At 44.5% G+C, this 19367-nt stretch overlaps 2 protein-coding genes across 3 annotated transcripts in view; one reads left to right on the top strand and one right to left on the bottom strand.

Moving 5' to 3' along the window:
- RUVBL1 (RuvB like AAA ATPase 1) overlaps positions 1-17596 on the bottom strand; it is a 44186-nt gene extending 26590 nt beyond the window's left edge. Inside the window, exons 1-3 of one of the 2 annotated variants that reach the window (XM_019825151.2) lie at positions 17346-17596; positions 13560-13646; positions 5095-5227 (exon numbers count right to left, since the gene is read on the bottom strand). In XM_019825151.2, the coding sequence (XP_019680710.1) occupies positions 5095-5227; positions 13560-13646; positions 17346-17486 (361 nt within the window). In that variant the 5' untranslated portion in view covers positions 17487-17596. The remainder of the gene's footprint in view (positions 1-5094; positions 5228-13559; positions 13647-17345) is intronic. The other variant, XM_003982556.4, reaches the window with a different exon arrangement.
- Positions 17597-18536: 940 nt separating this feature from the next.
- EEFSEC (eukaryotic elongation factor, selenocysteine-tRNA specific) overlaps positions 18537-19367 on the top strand; it is a 262800-nt gene continuing 261969 nt past the window's right edge. The window contains exon 1 of the mRNA XM_045052028.1: positions 18537-19270. Within this exon, the coding sequence (XP_044907963.1) occupies positions 19090-19270 (181 nt within the window). The 5' untranslated portion in view covers positions 18537-19089. The remainder of the gene's footprint in view (positions 19271-19367) is intronic.

The following is a 19367-nucleotide window of genomic DNA, read 5'->3' as shown; positions in this document are numbered from 1 at the left end:
ATATCCTGTATCCCTGTAATTCAGCTCCTAGGTATATACCCACTAGGTATGGGCGCGCGTGTGCACCAAGGGACATGGCCAGTAACGGTCATAGCAGCATTGTCCATGACTATCAAACACTGGGAAAACTCCAATATCCGTCAAATGTGGAAGAGATGCCTAAATGTGGCTTATTCACACAATAGAATATCACAGAGCAGTGAAAAAGAATTATTCTAAATACAACAATACTGATGAATCTCACAAACATAACTTTGTGGAAAAGAAGCCAAACACGGAAGAATACATACTGCATGACTGTGTATATGAGGTTCAAAAACAGGCATAACTACAATCATAATGTTAGAATCAAGACAGTTGTTAATGTGGGGGGGCGGGGAGGAAGGAAGAATGGAGATTGGGGGCAGACATGAAGGGCACTCTGGGGTATTGGCAATACTCTCTTTCTTGACTGGATGCTGGCGGCATGGGTTTTCCATGTACGACAATTCACAGAGCTATACGCTTAACGCTCCTGTGCACTTTGCTGTATGTGCACACAAAAGTACCACGTCATTTTAAAAAGAAATATTTAAGTACGTAAAACTGGTAAGACCTGGCAAAGGAGGAACACTGCTGGCTTAAGTTTTGGGAACACTGCTCTAAACCTCAGCTGGAGTCTACATCATGGCTCTCACCCTTTAGAATCACGAGAGGTTTCTACTATTTTTCCTGCCCTGGCTGTACTCAGACCATCTGCCTGAATCTCAGGGGTTGGGACTGCTCCCCGGATGATGCCAATGTACAGTCACAGCTGAGAACCACTCATGTAAGAAGGAATGAAGAACTCTGTTCTGCTCACAATGTAGAGACACGAACCACTTCTGATGACAGGTAGCCCAGATATGGTTTGGGTGTCCTCACCATCAAGCCACCTCTGTTCTGATATGCAAATAGCCCAGCGGCACAAAGAAACACCGCCAATGGGGTCAGACACTCTCCATCACTTCGCATTTTTAAATGTGGTCATTATCTTATCTTTGGAGCGGTTGCCTTCTTTCTCCAGAAACCCAACCAGGACAAAGACTCTCTCAGATACTGAAGTTAAGGAAAAGTTCTACTCTACCTTCAGTCAATCTGATAGCCTACAAATGGAAGTTTTGGAACAGCCCCAAAAGAGATGTTGTGTTACATTTTGCCTTACCAAACTCTCAATTCCTGAACATCAAGACAAAAATTTTCCAAACTACATGAATGTATCAGAAGCCTGTGACATACTTGGAAAATTCTGTACTTTTAAAATGAACTTGGATTTTTTTTTCAATCAACAATTTTATATCCCACAGAGATAAATTCCTTCCAGTGGAATGCTTCCCTCTATTTCCTGTTAATGACCATGACATGAAATTCCTTGAGTGGGGAAGAAAGGCATTCCCGTCTCTCACTAGTGCCCGTATTTGTTTAGAAGTCGCTCTGTGCTGACAAGCAGGCAGGGGATGTGGGTGACGGACAATGAAAGCGGCTGTTAGCCAGGGAAGGGGCCGAGCTGGCGCTATCTCTGGCACCGGCAATACAAATGACACAGGTTTCATCTGCTGGCTCAGGTTTCTAAATCCCTGACAGGGACCTTCATCACGTCAAGGAAACAGCACAGACTCCTTGCTTTTTATTTCTGGTCAGCTTACCGCTTCCTCCCCACCCCTCTGCCAACTTCACAGGAATTCAAAGGCAGAGGAAGATGGGCAGGGTTCCTTTTTGAAGACAGTCAATGGCCTGCCTTTTTATTCTGTGGCAGGATCAAGAAATTCTCTTTACCTCACTGCCATCAAAAGAACTATGCTGCCCCTCCCCTCAAAAATGGCAAATTGCAAAATAGATACCTAGGAAATTTATCTCTATTTTTTCAAACTGCAGAGCATTAAAGTTACCTTCATGCAACCTAAACGCACGCACGTGTGCGAAAATCAGTTTTGTCAGATTTTATCAAGGGCAGAGAAATATTTCTTTTTAATAATTAACAATACATATTGAAAGTGCTCAGGGATTTGGGCCAGTTGTAGCGTCTTAATTAGTGAGTTAAATACGATCTTTGCCACATGTTCATTAAGTTTTTAGAAGGCACTCAGAGAAAGATTTTATAAACCCTGGGTCCTGTGACCCATTTCCACCCTTATTCCAGATACAATGCAAAAGTCCAAAGATGGCCAAACATGTAATGACACCCGCTGAACCTCACAAACATCAATGCTGCTAAAGGAACAACACCTAAACCAGGTTCCATTTAGAAGACGTTTAAAGGGCAAAATACAAGGCACCTGGGTGGCTCAGTCAGTTAAGCGACCGGCTCTGGGTTTCAGCTCAGGGCATAATCTCATGGTTTGTGAGTTCGAGCCCCACGTCAGGCTCCGTGCTGACAGTATGAATAAGCCACATTTAAGCATCTCTTCCACATTTGATGGATATTGGAGTTTTCCCAGCGTTTGACAGTCATGGACAATGCTGATAGGATTCTGCACCTCCCCCTGCTCAATCTCAATCTCTCTCTCTCAATATAAACAAATAAACTTTAAAAAAGAAAGAAAGAAAAGAAAAGGGCAAAATTCAGCCACACTGCTGTACAGGCTCTGATGAGCACAGAGGCCGTGGCCACACAACCCTCGCACTCTGTGGGTTGGCGTGGGAGAGGGGAGGGGCTGTGGCCAGCCAGGGCCAGAATGACAGCTGCGGTGCTGGCCCTGTTCCGTTCCCTGAGCTGAGTGGTGACGGCATAAGCGTTGACCTCATAAGAAATTGTTAAACTACAGGCATGCTTTACATACTTTTCTCTAAGTATGTTATATTTCAGTTTATAACAGCCACCAAAAAAATTCAATGTTTCACAGTAAAAAAGATTTCCAGTAAGAAATACTTTACAGTTTTGGGGCGCCTGGGTGGCGCAGTCGGTTAAGCGTCCGACTTCAGCCAGGTCACGATCTCGCGCTCCGTGAGTTCGAGCCCCGCGTCGGGCTCTGGGCTGATGGCTCAGAGCCCGGAGCCTGTTTCCGATTCTGTGTCTCCCTCTCTCTCTGCCCCTCCCCCGTTCATGCTCTGTCTCTCTCTGTCCCAAAAATAAATAAACGTTGAAAAAAAAATTAAAAAAAAAAAAAAAGAAATACTTTACAGTTTAAAAAAAAAAAAAAGTCCATACCTACACAACACAAAGCCTACAGACACAGCTCACAGGGTCTCTGGCTTAGAACAAGAGTCCCACCCTCCAGCGATCGCAGGGACCTGGTGCGGGCGAGCGCCTGGCGGGCGACGTGAAGAAGCAGGGCCGGTGTACCAGGGACGGCGGCAGGCTGGAGGGCGAGCCCCGCTCTGGAAAGGGGCCTTGCTCAGCCCCACCCGACTGCTGCTATGTGGGAAGGAAAGCTTCTCTCAGGAAGCCAGAAAGAAGGATTTCATAGGACATTTCCCAATTTCTAAACACTGGCAACCAATGCAACATTTATTTTAAAAAACCCTGTGCAGACCAAGCGGAGTATGTCTATCACCAGACACAGACTGAGGGCTATCTTTCTTCGGCTAAAGGCTTCTGTTTTCTACCTGCTTTAAAAGCCCAGTCCCTTCTCTCATTCAGAAAAACTTCACTGAGCCCCACTATGTGCCAGGAACTGGGGCCACAGGAGATACTCTGTCCATAGCAGACGTTCAATCAACACCCAGTCTGCTCCTCTCCAGACTTTCCCATCTCCCAAAATGGCCACCTCTCTTTCTTTACAGCCCCACATCTAATCCTCTGGGCAATCCTGTCAGCCCCATCATCCAACTAGATCCAGAATCTGACCATTTCTTATCACCTCTGCCACCACCACCAGGTCCAAGCCACCACCATCTCCTGCTCAGGCTCCTCACAGTCTCCCACTGTCCCCTCACTCTTCTCACTGTCCACTCTCCATGCCCCAGCCAGAGGGATCCTTGGACAACCAAAACCAGTAATTGCTTCCCTTTTCACTCAGTGACAGATGCAAAGCCCTAATCATGCTTAAGACCCTACATGATTTCACCCCTGACCTAGACTTTAGCATTCTTAAGGCAAGCATTCTGGGTTAGACAAATCCACTCTTGCTTAAACTTTCGTCATTTCCTCCAAGCTTTCCAGTAAATTTCCTTCTGAAGAATGCTCACCTTGTTTTGACAACCAAAGGGCCTGGAAAACTGTACAGGCGCTATGACAAGGGTTCATAACCCATGACTCAGCAACTGTATCCTAGAGATAGGCTCCCACATGTGCAGACACACATTAAACAGTTTTTAGTATCTTAAAAGGAATAAACTATTTCTTGATGTGAGGGACACTGGGATTTTCCCAGAGCGAGGGCAACAAAAATGGGGCAGGGAGACAGGCCCAGACCTCCTAGTGGAGAAGACGTAACTATTTGGGAGAGGCCATTTTCTTCTCATTGCAGGTCTTCAGAGCACAGGGCTCTAGAATCCGAGAGCTATAGGTTCAGACTACAGTGCTACTACTCACTAGCTGGGTCACTGTAGGCAAGTCGTGTAACGTCCTGAGACTCTGTGTCATCATATGCAAAATGAAGACAGAGAATTCCTCTTGGGGGAACAAAAGGCTATAATCAATGTTGAGGGGGGCCCTGCCATGTAACAAGCACCAAACCCTGTAAGCTCAAACCTCTGCCCGTCCCCCCATGGTTTCCTCACTCTCTGACAGGCCACGATTCTTCTGGCTCAACATCCAGGACCGGGGACATTCTAGCATCGCGACACACAAAGCTTATGGCATAAGTCCAAACCTTCTCACTGGACAGTCACCTCTAAAAGCATAATAAGGCTGCCGGGAAAATCTGACTTGTTTTTTAAAAAATCATTTTATGGCCACATCTACTTTGTCATGTGAAAAACCCCGGTCCCGTAGCCAGGGTCTACATTTTCTGACTGCTAAAACACTTCAACTAGAAAAGTTGGGTTTTTGTTTGGCTTGCGAAGATAACACTAATGGTGCCAAAAGAAAAATGGTAGCACGACAAATACAAGCTGTAAAGGCGTTTGCACAACAAAGCAGCTTCAGCGAACTGGGCAAATGAGAACAACTCTTGCCACAGACGTGATACTCACCAATGGCCCTGCGGAAGTTCTCCATCAGCACCTCTGTCTTCTTGATCTCCGTGGAGTAAACTTCACTCCCCACCATTGGGCAGAAGGGGACCTTACTGCCCAACTCCTGAGCAATAGCCAGAGCCAGAGCTGTCTACAGAGAACAATGGGAATGCACTTGTTTTACATTCTTGAAAATATGATAACTCAGAAACGTATCCTATCAAAAAATTATGAATCAGGAATAACCGAAAATCTAGTCCTTTTAGTTTCAACATCATTTGGCATGTTTCACACAATAAATGCTGAATGACTTTTGTGGACAGTCGATTTATAACCTAAATGGCACCTTTAATCATCCCTGTAATTACCACAGTTATCACTCACTGACACCACTGAGGCCCGACTCTAAGTGCATCACGTGACCCTCCCACTTGCCTATGAGCTACACAATGAACTTTCCCCACTTTACAAATAGGGAAACTGAGACACAGGAGAGGTAAAATAACATGTCCTGGGAATCATAATCTAGAAAATGGCAGAGTGGGAACTTGAACTCTGGCAGTAGTAGGGTTCCAAAGATCGTTGTTGCCATCGTAATTAGTAGACTTCCCAAACTGTCCCCTCGATATCAAAACAGGGCTCGGAACACCGCTCCAGTCTCTGAGATACTACTCTCTGTTTTTACAGGCATGGGAGGACACCAACCTGGAGAGCATCAGAAAACACTAACCAAAGAATGAATTACGTGACGTTCGCTTTGGATTGAGTGGCCCACACACGGTGAAGAAGGATGTGGGAGCTAGATTCTCAAGCTATGAGCTGGTCCCAAGTTACACTTGAACATGCCCTAGTGAACTACAAATTGATTTTGTAGATAACTACAAAAGATAACTACAGCTGACAGATGCTAAACACAAGCAGACCAAATAGATGTATTGTCAAATATCAAGTATGAAAAGCCGATGCTTTAAAGCTGGTACAGGACAGGGAGATGCCACAGCATTTTAATGCTGTTTTCATCTTTCCTCAACTTTGAAACAAGAGCCTAAGTAAGGTCAGTTCCCAAGAGGTCAGGGCTAAGCAAGAAAACAAGCTTGCCCAGAACAACAAAGTGCAGCCTGAGACAGTATTTTAAAGCTGGCCCAGCAGAGGTTTCTCTCAGATTTTCTTTTCAGTGCCATTTTGGTGATAGTTTTAAGATGGTAGCATCTGCTAGAGAAGCAGCATGTGATGTAGCACAAAAAGCACTGGTGGAAAGGGCAAAAACTGGGTTGTAGTGCTGGTTCGGCAACTAATTATTACCGTGACCCTGGGCGCATGGCAAACCTCTGCTGCCCTATTTCCCCACCTGCCAAATCAAGGTCCTGGATTAAATCACAAGTTGTAAACTCATTGCCCACAGCCCAGTTCTGTTTTGCCCTGCTGAGTGTCATGTGTGTTTTTAAACTCAATCTGTTGCCCATTTTTTAATGTTGGGAAATTTCATATAAAAATCGAGGTATCTGACCTAGGAATAAATCTAACCAAAGATGTAAAAGATCTATATGCTGAAAACTATAGAAAGCTTATGAAGGAAATTGAAGAAGATATAAAGAAACGGAAAAACACTCCGTGCTCATGGGTTGGAAGAATAAATATTGTTAAAATGTCAATATTACCCAAAGCTATCTACACATTCAATGCAATCCCAATCAAAATTGCACCAGCATTCTTCTCGAAGCTAGAACAAGCAATCCTAAAATTCATATGGAACCACAAAAGGCCCCGAATAGCTAAAGTAATTTTGAAGAAGACCAAAGCAGGAGGCATCACAATCCCGGACTTTAGCCTCTACTACAAAGCTGTAATCATCAAGACAGCATGGTATTGGCACAAAAACAGACACACAGACCAATGGAATAGAATAGAAACCCCAGAACTAGACCCACAAACGTATGGCCAACTCATCTTTGACAAAGCAGGAAAGAACATCCAATGGAAAAAAGACAGTCTCTTTTAACAAATGGTGCTGGGAGAACTGGACAGCAACATGCAGAAGAATGAAACTAGACCACTTTCTTACACCATTCACAAAAATAAACTCAAAATGGATAAAGGAACTGAATGTGAGGCAGGAAACCATCAAAACCCTAGAGGAGAAAGCAGGAAAAGACCTCTCTGACCTCAGCCACAGCAATTTCTTACTTGATACATCCCCAAAGGCAAGGGAATTAAAAGCAAAAATGAACTATTGGGACCTCATGAAGATAAAAAGCTTCTGCGCAGCAAAGGAAACAACCAACAAAACTAAAAGGCAGCCAACGGAATGGGAAAAGATATTTGCAAATGACATATCGGACAAAGGGCTAGTATCCAAAATCTATAAAGAGCTCACCAAACTCCACACCCGAAAAACAAATAATCCAGTGAAGAAATGGGCAGAAAACACGAATAGACACTCCTCTAAAGAAGACAACCGGAACAGGCTCATGAAAAGATGCTCAACGTCGCTCCTCATCAGGGAAATACAAATCAAAACCACACTCAGATATCACCTCACGCCAGCCAGAGTGGCCAAAATGAACAAATCAGGAGACTATAGATGCTGGAGAGGATGTGGAAAAATGGGAACCCTCTTGCACTGTTGATGGGAATTCAAACTGGTGCAGCCACTCTGGAAAACAGTGTGGAGGTTCCTCAAAAAATTAAAAATAGACCTACCCTATGACCCAGCAGTAGCACTGCTAGGAATTTACCCAAGGGATACAGGAGTACTGATGCATAGGGGCACTTGTACCCCAATGTTTATGGCAGCACTCTCCACAATAGCCAAAATGTGGAAAGAGCCTAAATGTCCATGAACTGATGAATGGATAAAGAAATTGTGGTTTATATACACAATGGAGTACTACGTGGCAATGAGAAAGAATGAAATATGGCCCTTTGTAGCAACGTGGACGGAACTGGAGAGTGTGATGCTAAGTGAAATAAGCCATACAGAGAAAGACAGATACCGTATGTTTTCACTCCTATGTGGATCCTGAGAAACTTAACAGAAACCCATGGGGGAGGGGAAGGAAAAAAAAAAAAGAGGTTAGAGTGGGAGAGAGCCAAAGCATAAGAGACTCTTAAAAACTGAGAACAAACTGAGGGCTGATGGGGGTGGGAGGGAGGGGAGGGTGGGTGATGGGTATTGAGGAGGGCATCTTTTGGGATGAGCACTGGGTGTTATATGGAAACCAGTTTGACAATAAATTTCATATATTAAAAAAATCGAGGTATCTGGCTTCTTTTGAGGACCCAGAAAGTCTGGCCATAATGGGCCCTCATTACTGCGTGGCAGCACCAGGTGTAGACCTCAGGAACAGCTGCCACCTTCAGTGAGGGTGTGCCGCTCTGGCCCCCACAGCCACCCTGCCCCTTCGTGCTAGTGCCCAGGCACCTCCCTCATCCTCACAGCCTATCTGAGTGGGCATCTGAGTTTGTGACCTTGAGACTGATGCCCCTAAAACTGTTATTCTCTGATACCCTAAAGCGAAGGAATAATCTCTGGAGCACTACAGGGTACAGTGTGAGGAGCAGACTCCAGCACCACGTCCACCTGCTATCCAAACCTGCCACCTTCTCAGTCACTCCTCTTTCTCACCCAGGTATCTCCACGGGCCCTGACTCCACACCCTCAGTTGTGAACATCAAAGACAGTGACTGTATCTGATTCGGTGACATCTCCCCACCTCCAGCTAATACAGACGAGATGATCAGTATCCTTCCACTAAAATATGATAAATACTTGGTTAAGAAATGCTTCCGGCGTGTCTAGTTTCTTCCTTGTAAAGGTTCCCAGAAGGCGGGTATACAATATAGCTATTATACCCACACCTGGTATATAGTGCTAGGTCACTTGCATGAGGTCTCAGTGGATCCTCCCAACTAGCCTATGAACTTGATGATCTAGTGTTTGATGTCTGATATCGTGTTGGATAGATTTACAAACTGAAACACACACATTACTAACTTACCCAACATCAGTTAGCACGTAGCAAAGCCAAGATGCAAACCCCAACCTCTAAGACATTATTTCTTTGTGACTACCCCTCATGCAAGTGGCAAGTGGCACACAAAAAAGAGGTTATTGCCAAAAGAAGACTGAAGAAGTCTGCTTCATTTCCCATCTCATTAGAACACCACCTTTCTCTAAAACCTAAACACAAAGCCCTGCTACAAACAGTGTGACATCCTCAAGAGAACAGGTCGTCCATACGAACCACTTATTTGTTTCTCTAAAATAAGCACCACCGTATTCCTGCCTCCACTTAGTTAAGCTGCCTAAACCGTGGGGCCCATCAACGCCCTGGAAAGCAGAAGAGTTACCACATGCCTTCATGTAAAGGGACTGGACAAAACAGCAGTGGTGAGAACTTCCCGTATTTCCTGGAGGAAAATGGTACAGTACTACAAAAGGAACGAACGGTTTACGCTGCCAGGAATATGGCACACTAGAGAGAGTCATGGAAAATCCTTCCTGTTACAAACAGCCAGAAATAAAGAAATAATAAAAAATCCAGAGTAGTAAACTACCATCGCCTTGAAAGTTTGGAGGGTTCTGGGGCACCTGGGTAGCTCAGTCAGTTAAGTGTCCGACTTCAGCTCAGGTCACGATCTTGCGGTCCATGGGTTCAAGCCCCGCATCAGGCTCTGTGCTGACAGCTCAGAGCCTGGAGCCTGCTTCGGATTCTGTGTCTCCCTCTCTCTGCTCCTCCCGTGCTCACACTGTCTCTCTCTCTTTCTCTCTCAAAAATAAACAAACATTAAAAAAAAAAAAGTTTGGAGGGTTTTGACAGCAGAAACCTCAGCAAGGTACTACAGTGGTAAGAGAGAAACCCCCGAATAAAAAGGAGGCTTGAAGGGCCATGCATGAGTAGAAAAGGTGAGCCAAAAAAAGCCCAAAAACAAACAAACAAACAAACAAACAAACAAACAAACAAAAAACCCCTGACATACAAGGTATAAACTTGTAGGTCCTGCCTGTGGCTCTGGGTGAGGAGAAAAGTCTCCACAGCATGCTCTCACACGACTCTAGGATCAGTCTTTACGCTGATGACCAGAAAACCCAAGCCACAAAATTCACAGCAAGTGCCCTGGATAGTGCAGCAGGGCCCCTCAGAAGCACTCTCAGAAGCCTCGCAGATTTGATCAGCCAAACATAAGTTCACAGGCAGACCAAGAATACAGGAAAAAGAAACTGATTCATGAACAAGGAATAAAAGGCTATCAAAAATAGCCAGAATTTTAAAAAATCCAGATTAAAAAAAAATAGAACTTGTAAGAGGGGGATGCTCCTTATTTACAAAGAACAAAACCAAAAGCAAGCTAATACATGTAGAATGACAGATTTAGAAAATCACTGTTTTGCAGCTACCAATGTGGTAACTGATACAGCAATAACCATCAGAGGGAGCACTACACCCTTAGGGTGAAAGGGTATTTGCAACATCTCCACAGGTCACTTCACTTCCAATTACTAATTAATTATAAAGGGAACTAGGACCTTCCCGTGGAATGTAGCCTCATCCCCCTTTCCTGTCAGCCTCCTGCTGTGACACAACATCACCTGGGCAGTGTTTTTCCAAGTGTTTAACTTCTCCTACTGACAAAACAATAAGAAGATCTCTGTAGGACAGCTGTAGAACCTTTTTACAAAACAAGTGTCCAGGACTCTTCCAAAAGGTCAATGTCAAAAAAGAAAACAAAACCAAAAAAGGCTGGGGAGGGTAACTGATTAGATAAAAAGAGACTAAAGAGGGGTGCCTGGGTGGCTCTATTGGCTCAGGTTGTGATCTCATGGTACGTGAGTCTGAGCCCCACATGAGTCTCTGCACTGACAGTGCGGAGCCTGCTTGGGATTCTCTCTTTCTCTCTCTCTCTCCCTCTTTATCTTGTGTACACATGCTCTCCCTCTCTCAAAATAAATAAAAAAACTTAAAAAAAAAAAAAAGAGAGAGACATAACAATGTGTGCAGTGTATGATCTTTGATTGTACTCTGAATTTACAAATATAAAATATGAAAAAGCCCCCAAAAAGACCAACTGGGAAAAATTTTAATTTAGACTAGACATTAGCTAATATCATTAGCAACATTAAGTTTCTTGGGCGGATGATAGGATCTTGGTAACAGGAGAATGTCCTTGCACTGACTTTCAAATGGTTCAGAAATAGAGAAAATACAAATGTCACCAAATATTTACAATTAGTTATTTACATGCAGGGTAGAGAGGGGATCATCATACCATTCTTCCAACTCTTTTGTAGGTTTCAAATTTTTCAAAACGAGGAAGAGAAAAATATTCAGTGGGTTGGATTAAACAGCAGCTTAGTCATAATCCACAAAACAATTAGACTGGAACAGAGGCCTAAAGAAATTACCCACAGTGCAGCAAAGCCCAAGAGATGGAAAACATGAAAGTGAGGTTGCAAGAGAAAGAAGACAAAATGAGAAACTCTGGCGCAGGGTTTCCCAGCCTTGGCACTACTGATATTTTCTGCTGGGTGTTTCCTTCTTGTAAGGACCGTCCTGAGCACTGTCTAGCAGCACCTGTGCGCTCCACCCATAAGATACCCGCTCAACCAAACTGTGACAGCCAAGAATGTCTCTGGACATCACCAATGTCCCTTGGGGGGTGAAACTGCCCCAAGTTGAGAACCGCTGCATTCAAATATCTGACTGGAGGGGCGCCTGGGTGGCTCGGTCGGTTGGGCGGCCGACAACAGCTCAGGTCATGATCTCGTGGTCTGTGAGTTCAAGCCCCGCGTCGGGCTCTATCCTGAAAGCTCAGAGCCTGGAGCCTGCTTCCGGTTCTGTGTCTCCCTCTCTCTCTGTCCCTTCCCTGGTTGCTCTCAGTCTCTCTCTCTCTCAAAAATAATAAAAGAATAAAAAATTTAAAAACAAATATCTGACTGGAGTTCCAAAAGAAGAGCACAAATAGGGAAATGCAATATCCGAAGAAATAGTATCATAGTCAAGAGATATCAAGAGATAACGTATCGTAGTGAAACACCAAAACCAAAAACATCAGAAAGAAAAGACAAAACCCTCAAAATGAGACTTCTCAAAAGCAAAGAGAGAAGCCAACAGGTAGCAAATATCAAGAGAAATAGTACCAACGGAAAATAGCTATCAACAGACTTATATATCCAACATAACCATCTTTGAAAACAAGGGCAACATGATAAATACAAGCCCGACTTGGCCACCAACAAACGTCTAGAAGCAACATCTAAATGATGTACTTTTCTTCTTTAGAAAGAAGAAAAATGGAGGGAGAGGGAAGGCTTAAGATAGAAAAAGGAAAGTAAGCAAATACATGGTAAATACAGTGGACAACCTGATGTCGTCTGCAGAGAGATAATTAAAGCTCATATTTATATGGCACTTTAAAGGTTAAGATAGACTTTTTCACAAATACAGCACTTCTTCTATTTTAAGACACCGACATATGTAAAGACACCACCAATTCAATTACATGATTTCAAAATGATAATTACAGTCATTATCTTACAACTGACCGGTTGGAATAACTGTCTGAAATGAGGCATGTGCTACTTCAGAAAAGGTGGAGAAACCTGCCTTGGGTCCCATGACAAGTCAACACCAGAGCTGCAATTTAAAGCTTATTTCCTTACAAACACAACCCCAAGCTCCTACGCTCCTGTACCAAGTGGCCCTTTGGAGGAACGTGCATGACTCAGATTGGGGACACTGATACATCTCAAGTATCTGGCCAGTGCTCTCACAAATCTCAACAAGCCGTACTGCCTCCTCTGCCTGGAAGGCCCTCTTCTTCCCTGTGAAGCCAAATGCTCTCAAACACTGCAGGCCAAATGTCCAGCAGAGTTTTACCAGCTTTTACCAACCCTCAGTCCCACCTCCAGCTCAAACTCCAACTGCATTTAAGATCAGTCAGTACCTCGCAGCTGAGTGTTCAACTGAAGCATTTTGTACTGTCATGGTTTCCTCTCTCTCCCCCAGAGAGAAGCCCCTTACGGATAAAAATCGTATCTCTGATTCCGTTCTTCTTTCCTTTTCCCCCATCTCTCACACAGCCAGAATAGCACTAGGCAAAGTTAGCATTCGGAAAAATGGTCGCTGCCTGATTTTCTTTCCCCTTCAAGTAAGATGTCATCCCCAAGATTTAATGAAGCCCTAGGCCAAAAGAAATGTATTTCCAAGGCAAAGGAGACTGGAAAGAGATAAAGGACAAATTCTAGACACAATGAGACCCCTCTGAGGACTTCATCCTCTCTTCTCTGGAGGTCAGCCAGGATAATTTGAATTTTAGAGGAGCATGGATTTTAGATACTCAATTGTATTACTGCACATTAGTTTTTCAAACATACATATAACCAATTTAGCTAAACAAAGACTAGTTAAGACACGAATTCAATTTGGCTTAAACATTAAGATCATTCTCTTGGGTAGATTTAGAAAATGAGAGAAAATGAGTACCTTGCCAGTTCCAGGAGGTCCTGCCAACAAGACAGCTCTTCCAGCCATTTTCTTGCTTTTGATTAATTCTACTATCACACCACATGCCTAGACACCACAATGGAAAGAAATAATAAATCAGTATTAAAACGTTTCACGTGGGGAAAAATTCCGGTTTCTGGTTCAAACAATTCACATACTCATTCAGCCAACGATGAGTGCCACTACACTACAGGTAGCGTTCTAGGTGCTGGAAGCAGTGGAGGGCGACAGAAAAGAAAGCCTTGTGGTCATGGAGCTCGCCTGTGGTCTAGCGGAAGGGACATACACAAAAACACTGTATGAGATCGCTAACGTAAAGAAAAAAGGGTAATGATCTGGGGAGGCCTCTCTGATGACATTTTATTTGACATGTAAAGCTCCAGGCAACGAGGAATCAGTGTTGCAGACCAAGGAAACCCCAAATTCAAAATGCAGGAATGACCTGGATATATCCAAGGGACAGAAAGGCCGCAGTGCCCAAAGCATAGCTAACAGGAGAATGGGAAGATCAGGTCGAAGAGGCAGGCAGGGGCCAGGACTCAGAAAAGAATTTTAGTAAAGTTTAAGTTCATCTACATAGACTATTCATCCCAAGATGATGATTTCTTTTTTAAAAGACCTTGATGGTTGCTGTGTGGAGAATGGATGGTAGGGTACAAATGGGAGCAGTGATTTTTAGCCTGGGACCAGGGATAGACTTCAGAGGCCCAACACCTCCTGAATTTCGGAATTAAATTGAAAACAAAATTGTGTGTATATGTTCCCATATGCATTTTTCCAGGGAAGAGAGTCACAGCTTTCATCAGATTCCCAAATTAACTCATTAAGGGTTAAAAATCAAGGCACACACTACTAGTTGGCCATCGGTTAACTCTCAGAATGTTGCAAATGCTGCACGTGAGGTGAACACTAGGGCGCCGTAAGATGTGAATGTCTTTCAAATCCTCAAGAGTAAATTGCCTGATGATTTCGTAATACATCTCTGGATTCTAACTTCATTCTAACTCTCTGAATACTATTAAATCATTTATAGCCATATGTACACATACATATAGATATATAAATGTGTGTATATATAAATTCCATAAATGGGCTACTGATTTTTATATGTTTTAGGATATTAACTATAAAGAAGGCTGAGAGTCACACTTACTGAACACTTACATCCCAGGACTATCAGGTTTCTTACACTGATTTAACAACCTAACATATAACTGTTAAGGGTGCATCTCCTTGCCTTAGGGCAGGCTACCACTACTTCCCATGGACTGTGGAGAAGTACCTTGGTCCTACACTTAGACAGCCACTACAAAAATGTGGGTTCAATGGTGCCTGGGTGGCTCAGTCGGTTAAGTGTCCAACTCTTGATTTCGGCTCAGGTCATGATCTCACAGTTCACAAGACAGAGTTGGGCTCTGCTGTATCAGCACAGAATCTGCTTGGGATTCTCTCTCTGCTCCTCCCCCATGCTCACTTATACACACTCTCAATCAATCGATCAATCAATCAATAAATAAATAGGGGCGCCTGGGTGGCTCAGTCGGTTAAGCGTCCGACTTTGGCTCAGGTCATGATCTCACAGTTTGTGAGTTTGAGTCCAGCGTCGGGCTCTGTGCTGACAGACTCCAGGCCTGCTTTGGATTCTGTGTCTCCCTCTCTGTCTGCCCCTCCCCTGCTCACACTGTCTCTTAAAAATAAATAAACATTAAAAATTTTTGTTAAATAAATAAATAGGTGGATTCAAAGTGTGCATGTGGATGGGCTATATTCCATTTTTGGCTCAGTGGGAAAAGCAGTGCCCTGAACAGAGCCCAGAAGGTATTCAGATATACTGCATTTCTAAGAAAATAGAGCCACCCACTATGGTCTTCCTTAATAATGGAAGCTCATAATCCTCTGTACTCTTTGGAAAGAAACTTTCCAAACTGTCGATGTGTACTCTTACTGACACACTATGAGCTCTTCCATTTCTCTCCCTTGGTTTAAGCTCCAAATTCTCTCCAGTGACATGTATTTAGTGAATTCTAAAATTCTAAAAAAGAACTGGAAGGGCCTTTAAAAGATTGCCTCATCTAACACTCAGATGAGTGGATGTTAAGCACCAGGGAGACTGCTGATATGACCAGAGTCATGCAAGAACCTGGAAGCTGCAGCAGGATGCCTATTAATTCAATCAATAAATAAATAAATACTGCGCCCCGTTAATGAGTAAATATAATCATATTTAACCATCTCTATTCTCAGGAAGCTCATATTCATAAGGAAGCATAAAGCATCAGAATTATGAGCATGAATTCTGGAGTCAAACAGACTTGGGTTTAAATCTTGTCTCTACCACTATCCACTGAGTGACCTTGGACCTACCTACCTAACTTCTGTGAATCCAAGTTCCTAATCTGAAAACACAGTTCATGACTGGCACACAGGCTAAAGGGTTTAGGGGTAAAGTGTACTACAGTCTGCAACTTACTTTGAAATGCAACAGTGGATTGGTGGATGGATCAATGAACAGATACAGGATAAACCAAACGAGTACAATGTTCATTGCACAATTGGGCACGTAGGTGCCTATACAAGTCTTTTAACTTTTTTGTATGTCCGAAAAGTGGCATAGTAAAGTAGGGGGCAGACAATTATTAGGGTGGAGGTGAAACAAGACACTGGAGATAAGAGCTGCCTGGCGCAGAGCAAGCATTCAACCAGTGTTAGTTAGCTGTTTTCAGTAAAACGTCCTCAGTAAGCAGAGGGGCTGGATAAAGAAGCTTCAAAGTCACCCTGACCTTGTCAATATTTCCTTTTAGAAAGACGATGCTCAAAAGAGAAGCCAGAGGCTTTTCTTTGGCCCTTTCTTTTAGCACAATCAGCCTAGGAGGCAATAGCTTTAACCTCACATTAAGTGCAGGTTTCTATAGCTGCTAAGCTATGAAAGGCCTTGGCATGGATCTGATCTTAGAGCACAGCAGGCAGAAAAGGGGCTGTAATATCACAGAAAGAGCACTGCTTTGAGAGTCAGAAAGACATGGGAGTACAAATCCCAGCACTACCATTGCTAAACAGTGGCGAGGGGGTAAGTGAAGTGACCTCTTCCACCCTCAATTTATTCATCTGCAAAAAATATAATACGAAGAGTGTGAATAGTTTCGCGATTATAATGTAAGTGAAATGACTTGGCATCACTGCCACTTAAAAACAAAAAGTGGATTTGACTGGAACGGTCAGAAAGGATGCTCCTCTCCCTAACTCCCGCTTTCCTCCTTCAGCTGCCAAGGCCTTGGAACGAAAGTGAGTTTTCTAAGGTTGATCACTCCTCTACTTTAAAGCCCCCATTGACTCCCACTGCCGTTCACAAAAATCCAAATTCCTTACCAGGTCCGACAAAGTCCTGCAGGACCTGACCTCCACCAAAACGTAATGATTATTTTATTTACTGGTTAAACGTTTATCGTCTCTCACTACACCAAAATGTAAGCTCCAGGAGAGCAGGGACCTTAACTATCTTCTTCCCCGCTTATCCCTGCGTCATGGCACAGTGGACGGGGCTCAATCGACACTTGTCAATGAGGTGAAGCAGTCAACCGTCCCCGTGGGGGCGGCACCTGTTCTCCTGGATGGCCCCTCTCCCACTCCCAGGGTGCACCTCCCTCGTCGACCCTCGTAGCCCATTCTCACTGCCCTACGGAAACTTCGGCGGGGCATCCAAGCGCGCACCCCGCCCTCAGCCCCCCACTTCAGCAGCCTCTCAACTCCCAGGCCGGCCCGCCACACCTCTCGTGCGTTCTCCTGGCCCACGAGCCCCGAGGCCGCCTGCTTGGCCAGGCCGCTCTCGTCCAGCCCCAGCCCCTTCACGTGGCTGTGGGAGGCGATGCGCTGCGTCTTCGTGGTGCTCTTCACCTCCTCAATCTTCATCCTGCAGACGCCGGGAGCCACAGCCTGCGTGGAAAACCGGGAGCAAGTACCACACGCCCAGCACCTGGGTTACCATGCGGCTGTTACTAGGGCGGTTTGTCAAGGCCCGCCTCACTCGGCGTCCCATTGGCGAGGGCGGGAACGCCTCCGCTCCCCCATTGGCTCGTAGCCGCGCCCATCGCGACTGCCGGCAGGGTTCCGCCCACCCACTTCCGGCTGTGCCGCGCGCTTGGCTTTCCCCGCAGCCAGCGCTTCCTGCCCTGACCCTAGGATGAAAATGCAAGGGGACCTCCTCAGGAGTTTGGCCTTGGAGTGGGACGCTGCACCAAAGTGAGGTCCTGGAGTCTGGCTCTTAATTGTGCCACTATGTATTATCTTATTTGAAAGTCATACCCTTGTGCGGAGCTCAAGTTATTACCTCCGATTTGGAGATGGGGAAAAGGAGGGACTTATCTAGAACTTAGGACGCCTTGCATTAGGGTTGATTGAGGCAGACCTGAAGTTAAATGCTACTGTAGTAATTTCTGACTCTCGCAACTTATACTTCAACATTATTTTTGAATCTAGGTTTCTGTTTGCAAGATTATTAGGTCAATGTTTGTCTCTCACTAAACTGCAGGCATTAGGAGCGTGTAGACCATGTTTGTGTTCATTTTAACTCAATTGCTTAGCACATAGCCTGGCTCACAATGGAGTCTTCTTATGAATCCAAATAAGGTTCTAAACCACCACATACACGCTTGAAATCATGTAGTTTTGCTGCATGTATTTTATTTTTTATTTAAAATTAAAGAAAAAAAATTTTTTTTTCAAGAGAGACAGCCCAAGCGGAGGAGAGGGGCAGAGAGACAGAGAGAGAGAATCTTAAGCAGCCTGCATGCTCAGCACAGAGCCCAACACAGGGATCAATCCCATGACCCTGAGATCATGACCTGAATCTAAATCAAGAGTTGGATGCTCAACCAACTGAGCCACCCAGGTGCCCCTTACTATTATTATTATTATTTTGCATGTATTTTAAACAGTAGGTTTTATGGGACTTAGTAATGGTTTCTGTCAGTGAATGGAAGCTTTTGGAAAATCCTTGGAAGGCTGAGTTTGTTACAGGTGGCCTATGATTCGTCAACCCTATGACACTGAGAAGGTTGCTTAGCACCTCATAGACTTTTTCCTGGTCATTACCCATAGGTGAGGAGCAATTCTTTCACCCTGTAAAGAGGAAAACTTTCCCCCAACTAGTAGTCGAAGTGAGGCACTCTGTGGGACTTACTTCTTTGTGTATTGTTCAGTTAGGAGAGAAGACCTTTCCTACATTTAGTATTTTAAGCCCCAAACTTTAGCACAAAGAGAAGGATTTCCTTCCGGCTGATATGAGTGGCGAGGGTTGGGGAATAAGGATTTGGGAGCTCAGGGGAACTCAGTAGGATCACTTGATCCAATGGTTTTCAAACCACATTCCCTGGGGTTGTAGAATTCTTTTGTGGCCAGTAGGTGTGTGGAAAGGGAAAGCTGAGAGGCAGGATGCCAGTCCAATGCCCCCACCTCCCCTTCTACCAGAGCTGTTCCATCACAGATCGGGCCTAGCCATATCCTCATTTCACAGATGAGGAAACTGAGGCCCCTAGGAGGGGTCAGAGTTTGTCCAAGATCACAAATTGAGAAGTGCCTGGCAAAGCCTAGACCCACATCTGGTGTAGAAAAAAGCTGGGTCTGGTTGCAGAACCAGACGGTTTCTTTCATTTCAACAGAAGACTATGCAGCAGGCCATTGTCCAAGATACACAGGTGAGTAAAGGGGAGGTGAAGCCCACAGTAGTGGACATATGTTGCCTACCCAGCGTCCTCCTGCTTCTGGCTACCATGAGTCTAATTTTCTTTCGAG

The sequence above is a fragment of the Felis catus genome, chromosome A2 (genome assembly GCF_018350175.1).
Source record: "Felis catus isolate Fca126 chromosome A2, F.catus_Fca126_mat1.0, whole genome shotgun sequence".
Taxonomy (NCBI): Eukaryota; Metazoa; Chordata; class Mammalia; order Carnivora; family Felidae; genus Felis; species Felis catus.
The sequence above is the reverse complement of the archived record's forward strand: the minus strand, read 5'-3'. Positions and strand labels throughout refer to the sequence as shown.